Below are 7,500 nucleotides of genomic sequence, written 5' to 3'. Positions count from 1 at the left end.
TGAGAATGAACTGCTGCCTGTCATGCATTGCAAAATATATCAGTTTCTATGGAGCAATATGAACAAGAGACATTAAAAGCAAGTAGAGTATGGGAACTCATCCACATGTTAACAAGTAATATATTACTACATTTAGCCATCAAGACATTCTCTAATCAAGATTTTACTTTAAACCATTATCCGCAATTTTTCTATTTACTGTGGTTACATCATGTTGAATATATTTTCTTCAATACATGCATATACCCCTAACTGGCAGATCATCATGGTCAAATATCATAAACAGATGCCTAATTGATTTACAAGTCCCTTAACCAATTGATGAGAATCAATTATGATTTCATCTACTAAGAGAGATTCAGAACATCCTGTGTGAGCTCTATGTTATATGAAAAAGATCTATAAGCCAGGTAACAACTCATGTCTATCCCTTATCACAAGGGAAACAAACATAAAATTTTCTGATTATTCATTGAACACAAATCACACTACTGGCATTTTACACTGAACTGTACCATCTACAATTCAGGCTTCATTTCTTTTCTTCTTTAGCTAGTAATCAATTTGCTTGATCATAATCCTTTCTATATATAAAAAAAAAAATGTCTTCAGTTATTAAGATAACAACCTAGTTGGGTTGGACGTAATCCTAACAATGAAAGAAAGATTTACTAGGACAAAAAGTTTGGAAACCACTGAGTTAAAGCATAAACTCAAAATATAACCTTTTAAAAGTAAATTTAAAAGACTGCTATAGTTTGCTGAACAAGTTTCTTAACCCAATGTCGACGGGCAGGGCATGTACTTACATGCCATGCCCACTGTGAGTTTACTTTATTGATTGTTTTTACAATCAATAAAGTAAACTCACATAGTATTAGTCTAAGATACATTTTTCATGCCAATTCAAGGAAAGGTGAAATTGGGTAAGGTCACAAAGTCTACTAATTGGCTCCTTTATGGCTAAGCACAAGCAGGGCCATCTATGTGCAGAGACATTTCACAAACAAAATTTAAATGAGCACAGCATTTTCCTGGCAGCACTGGGTTAAGCTCTGTCCTTTGATGCAACAAATTGGACTGTGACTTGTTAGTATAGCAGTATCCTACATGGTAGTATCTGTAGTCAATCAGTAAGTCTTCATATCTGTTATATACCAAGTATACCACTGTCATGCCAGGGTACTTAATTATTACAAGGAGTAATACAATTTCAATGTTATTTCATATAAAAGAGAAAGGGAATGGACTGAAAAAAATCAAGACTAAAGAGGCAAAATTTGAGTAATTTTGCTATAACAGCACTTCCATGTTGATGACAGTATCCAAGTGAGCATGTACCCTTTCCCTACAACATATAAAAGAGGCTTCAGTCAGCTGTTTCTGAACAGCATAAAGATGGTCAAGAGCACAGCACCCATGCAGCACAGCCAAGAAACTTCACTATTATTTCCTGACTTGTGATCTGGAATAACTCACTGACCAGTGAGGCCCAAACACGTGTCACCTGCAAAGTGACAATGGATTAAAATCAGCAGTGATTTCACCACTGGAACTGTAAGGAGCACTTGAAGACCTTATTATGATCAAAGAGCAACATCCCAACAACAATAATGATGATGTGCACCTATTCTTGCCATAAAGGGGAGCCCAAATGCCAGTATACATGCCACATGCAGTCAGCAAGCTGCAAGTTGTGCAACATAAACAGCTTTCCCCTTTTGTGTCTCTGAGTGTGGCCATTCAGGAGCTATAGCCCCTCAAAAGTGGGGATAAAGCCACTTTAGCCTAAATTACTGGAAAATCATGTACGTTACAGCCAAGTGCACATAGAGTGGGGTAAACATGTGTTCCCTGTGCCTTTAATCTTTTATTAGAGCAGCTGTGTGTGGCCTTTGGCACCTGGCTCAGTTCAGCAGAGGAAAAATCCACCAGCACTAGGTTAAATCTGTTCACCACCAGAACTAGATTGTCTTATCAGCAGGAAAGCTTGTGCCATTCGTCCAGGAGAACAATGTAGCAGTTATGCATGCACAATAGACACAGACCAGTTGCAACCATCTAGATATAGGGGCACAGGTTATATTACAGAGTATTATGGAAAAAATTGAAATGATACAAATAACAAAATGTTATTTATTGTTATCATTACATCACTATTGGACTACCTAAGTGATGATATCGATATATTGCAAAATGGCAAATGTAGAAAAAGAGATAATAACATTGCAAAAGGGAGACAAGGAGTCGAAGCACATGAGTGTTCGTGTGTACCTGGCCACACACCCAGGAAAGTGACCACTCAAGCCTAATACCTGGATTTTGAGCCAAGAGCAGGCAATGCAGCACCTGGATCCAAGGGATTAAGAAAATAAAAGATTACTGCAAAGAGAACATTATACTCTATAACAGAAATAAACCCTATTACCTTAGGAAAGATATTGCTCTTTAAATAGAAATAAGCAGGATATTTGTAATAGAAGGAACTTTTATCTTTTGACATGGAGAGTGTACTGAGACAGGGAATCATAAGAGAATACTCTTGTTCATTAAACTAGTTACACACTCTGACACTTAAACCTCTTCAAAAGAAAAAAAATCTGGGTAAGGGAAATTAATGCACCTAAAAATAAAAAAAGAAACCATTTACAAATACCTAACAACAATCATAGAAATTATAAAATGGAGAAAAACAACCTGTAAGACTTACTATACCTCATTCTCATTTTCCATTTCGTGGATTCTTTTCCTCAGTGCAGCATTAGTCCTCTGTTCATGGGTCAGCTGGTCCGTGATGTTTGAGACTTCCTGAAATATATAACAAATGCTGAATATTTTCCTAATCTCTTTTTAATGAACTCAGAAGTCCTCATTGTTCAATGGCTATGTAGACACAGTAGCTAGCTATGTGATCTGGTGTTCAAGAGTTCAAGCCCTTCTGCTGCTTCAAATGATTAGGACAGTAACTATTCCTAGCACACAGGGGGAGGTGGTGACCTATAGGGACTGTAGGTCAAGGCTATGTCCTCTGATGTCTACCTACCTTATTATCATTATTATCAAAATTATAACCTGTAATTTTGGAATCCAGTCAATCTTGGTAAAACTGGGTACAATATTATATATAGTTTAGCTGTAGGTTAGTATTACATTTATCTTTCTCAGATGTAGTTAGCATGGGTAGGGTGGGAAGTGTGGAGTGTGACACCCCAATCTTTCAAACTCTAATTTTATCTGATAAAACCTGAAAAGATATATCATTATGTGTTGGGCAATAAAATAGTCCTAACCTTTACACATAGAGTGCATTAGTGTTTCTATATGTCTACTTCTGTCTAACAGTCCCATATCACCTGTAGTAACAGTAATGGGGACTTGCTTTTCTCCTAATAACCATGGTCCATACAATTTACAAAGCAATACTGCAGCACCGTTTCTGACATTAAACATTTTTTCTTCTTCTCTTCTCCTTTCTTTAAGCAAAACTAAAGTTTAAATTCAATGTTTTTTCTCAAATTATGAATTCTCAAACAGCAAAGAATAAGAAACAGCATATGTCCTCCATCAAACCTTAATGGTGACACAACATGTAAAATTGTACATGAATATAAATACTCTATATATCTTCTAAATACTATCTAAATTTATCATTCTCTTGTTCAATAGCTGGTAGTCACCTCTTCAGTATTTTTCTTCACACTCCAAAAATAATAATGACCACAGTTTATAAAGACTTTCTAATGTAAATTACTTGATTCAGATTAATTAGGTTAGTTATCAGTTGTATATCAGCTTCTATACATGCTCAAATTATAATATCAAAAGCAAACCAATGAGACTAATGATCATTATCCAAGCAATGCAAAGAAGTAAAGAGATCATTCTAATATTAGCATGGGAGACATTAAAAAGTTAACTCTGCATCATATTATATCAAAGTATTGTTATTAACATAATTCATGTAAATGTTATAAAGACAGAAGAACAGAAAATAACACCATAAGAACAAAGGAACAAGGCCAGGCTACTACCAATAAGGCATTACCAACATTCTTCATAAATAATACAGGTACTGTTAAGTTAGTAAGGGAATCACTCATCAATCAACTATCAGAAGGAATACTGTAAAAGTAATAAACTAATCTTTATAACTGGGAAACTTTTTTGATTATGTACATAATTATGGATTAAAATATACTAAAATACAATGAAGCAGTGAACAATTCTTTATTGGAAACTGAAAAATAGAAAACATTCTGTGTCCATACATTTGATAACAATATAAGTAAGGTCCTTTTTATTGAGTAAAAAACAAAAAAAAAGTCTCATACCTGTTGGAGATCTGAAATAACATTTTGGCATTCATTTCTCTCTCCTGAGACTTCAACCAGCTTTTCTGAGACACTGCGCAAGCGTTCTGTCAGCGTGGTTTTCTCCTGGTGAATGCTGGCCAGGCTGTTGCGCACCTCCTGAAGACCTGCCTGTTGACAAGGTTAAACTTTCTTAAAGGAAGTGGTCTGATATGTTGTCAATGGAATCTGTATTAGTGTTCTACTTTTTGGCTTTCTTTTTATATTATCAGGGTAATCTTTACAAATATTAGAGTGTAGCTTTTTCATACAACGTTTAATAAATATTGTCTACATCAATGTTACAGTATGGAATTTTTTATATCAACAAAATGACTCCATGTCAGCTAAAGGCCAAAAGGCCTAAATACTAGGGCACACATAAACATGTTACCACACTTTTTGTCATCCTGTATATGAAATGGTAAAGTCCTGGTTTGCAGCATTAATACAAACATGTATGATCATGTGAGGCCTTAGTAGAATGTTTTTTGCCTAAATTTCTGCAAAAGCATCCAGCCACCACAGTGCAAAACCTAGATGTTAGAAGGGCCATAGTCAGTGATTTGACAGTATTCTTAATGGCATAACATATGTGTGCTCAGTGAGATGGCCCTTTTTAAAATGGCATGGAATACATGCCACCTGTTAGATGGCCCTTCTTAGCATGGCTTGACATATATGCCACCTGTGAGATGTCCCTTCTTAGCATGGCATGGCATATATGCCACCTGTGAGATGGAGCTTTTTAGCATGGCATGACATACATGCCACCTGTGAGATGGAGCTTTTTAGCATGACATGACATACATGTCACCTGTGAGATAGAACTTTTTAGCATGAATGACATACATGTCACCTGTGAGATGGAGCTTTTTAGCATGACATGACATACATGTCACCTGTGAGATAGAACTTTTTAGCATGACATGACATACATGTCACCTGTGAGATGGAACTTTTTAGCATGACATGATATACATGTCAACTGTGAGATGGAATCTTTTAGCATGACATGACATACATGTCACCTGTGAGATAGAACTTTTTAGCATGACATGACATACATGTCACCTGTGAGATGGAACTTTTTAGCATGACATGATATACATGTCAACTGTGAGATGGAATCTTTTAGCATGACATGACATACATGTCACCTGTGAGATGGAACTTTTTAGCATGACATAACATAAATGCCAACCAAAGGAAAACTGGGTTAACAAATTGAATTACATCAGTGTTATGGTACAGATTTTAAAAATATTTCTTTAAAAGGATGTACATTAATGTTTAACTAATGGGTTAAGATGACTCACCTGGAAATGGTCATCCAAGCTGTTGATGGCTGAGGATAAGTCGTGAATGCCCTTGGACGTGATGGTCTCTCTACGTGTCTCTGTTATTTTCATTTTCTTTTCTGAAAGATGTCAGGATTCTGAGCTAAGCTATGGAAAGATTTCTCAAATCATAAATCTCATTATATCTCTGGATAAAATATCCATTAATCTAAGTTTCATACATTTAGGCAATCATAACTATTAAGAGTAAATATGTTAGAAAAATAAAAATACATACATGTTTTCTAAAATGAATTACTGGTATTTAATAAATAAACATGACAAAGATATCTATCTAAACTATTTACACCAATCATTGACAAAGACAACTGATCTTATCCAAGTCAAACATTAGTAGCTGACAAAAGACATATAATTCCTTTCCCTTACTTGCCACACTATTTTATTCTTAGTCACACAAACATCAAAGCTCTATTCTTCTTTATACTAACGAAAAACTACATGAACCCCAATCAACTAACATCATACAATCAAACTAAACTGAATTCTCTCTCACCTGTCGTGACCTTCTCTCCCTGACCTCTATCCACCCAACTCCTCTGCTGCTGCTGGGTTGGCTGACCCGATCCATCTACTTTGCCTCTGCCATCTTCCCCTGCCTCATCACCCGTACCTGGACCTGAGTCAGGGTCTTCACTTGACGACACCATGTCAACTTTTCTAAAAGGAGAGATAAAGTGGGATAAATGGTAAAGTAAATGCTCAGAAATTCTTATAGGATACCTACAATGCTTTTTAAAATGGACTTCTTCTGGTAATTATAATACCTGTGATCTATCTGGACCCCCTGAAACTTACTGATTCAGAAGGCCTAAAATCTTTAGTCGAACCTTATAATGGCACACTGTCAAGCATTCACCACAGCCTCCACACTGTATGTACCAACAAAGGAAAACCAGCCTTAACCATTTCTGTTCAGGGCTTGCATTGAATCCTCATTTGGAATTGCCTGTAATGTCTAAAAGCAAGGTTTATCGGCCTTTGCTGGAACATATGTAGATTGTGATGCAGCAACTGTGTTCAGGTCAGTAAGGGAGGTTTCTTCTAAACATTCACCTATAAAATGCCTTTACAGTTACTGAGTGTAATATAAGACTAATAACTTAGGAATGTAAAAACAGTGATATATGGAATCAGTGATTAGAAAATAGGCACAGTAATATCTGCAAATAAAATATGGAAACTTGATATTGCCTTGCATTTCTTTTCAGCAATAACAACAAAGAATAGCTTTATCTCTGTTTTCTTACTGCTTTATATGCAGTACTATGATACATATGAACAAATACAGTATCAGTTCAAGAAAACAATAAAAAAAATAATAAAAAGTACAAAATTTTCATTTAGTATAACACAAATGTCACTAAGGACAAATTATCATACTAACGTGACTTTATCATATTAGTAAGTTTTATAATGAAGACTGTCATTGAATCAATCTGACTTTATGCGTAATTTATCAAATCTAAAGAAGGTAAATTAAACGATTTAAAAATATTACTTCGTCACCTTTTCGTTATTATAAGAATAAAAAATAAATACCTTGTGCAAGTCCCACAGATTATAAATATAAATATCGTTCCTTCTCATAAATCCATTCTTAGAACATCACAATCAACTAAACTGGTCAAAATTTCCTTTTTAACTGGCGAAGACTGCTTTGGCTTTCAAATTCTGACTGATGTTTGTTGACATTGATGGCGTAGCGAGCGCTGGCCCAAAATATATTACCTTCTGGTGCCGTATTTTCCCATTTATTTTAAGATTTGGAGCATATTCTAACGGGATTT

At 35.3% G+C, this 7,500-nt stretch overlaps 1 protein-coding gene across 1 annotated transcript in view; it reads right to left on the bottom strand.

The window, feature by feature from the left end:
• Positions 1-7,403, bottom strand: part of LOC125041597 (keratin, type I cytoskeletal 9-like) — a 24,208-nt gene extending 16,805 nt beyond the window's left edge. Inside the window, exons 1-5 of the mRNA XM_047636656.1 lie at positions 7,253-7,403; positions 6,207-6,370; positions 5,669-5,769; positions 4,332-4,481; positions 2,716-2,808 (exon numbers count right to left, since the gene is read on the bottom strand). Of these exons, the coding sequence (XP_047492612.1) occupies positions 2,716-2,808; positions 4,332-4,481; positions 5,669-5,769; positions 6,207-6,360 (498 nt within the window). The 5' untranslated portion in view covers positions 6,361-6,370; positions 7,253-7,403. The remainder of the gene's footprint in view (positions 1-2,715; positions 2,809-4,331; positions 4,482-5,668; positions 5,770-6,206; positions 6,371-7,252) is intronic.
• Between the last annotated feature and the right edge of the window lie 97 nt (positions 7,404-7,500).

This window comes from Penaeus chinensis, chromosome 30 (genome assembly GCF_019202785.1).
Source record: "Penaeus chinensis breed Huanghai No. 1 chromosome 30, ASM1920278v2, whole genome shotgun sequence".
NCBI classification, from domain to species: Eukaryota; Metazoa; Arthropoda; class Malacostraca; order Decapoda; family Penaeidae; genus Penaeus; species Penaeus chinensis.
The sequence above is the reverse complement of the archived record's forward strand: the minus strand, read 5'-3'. Positions and strand labels throughout refer to the sequence as shown.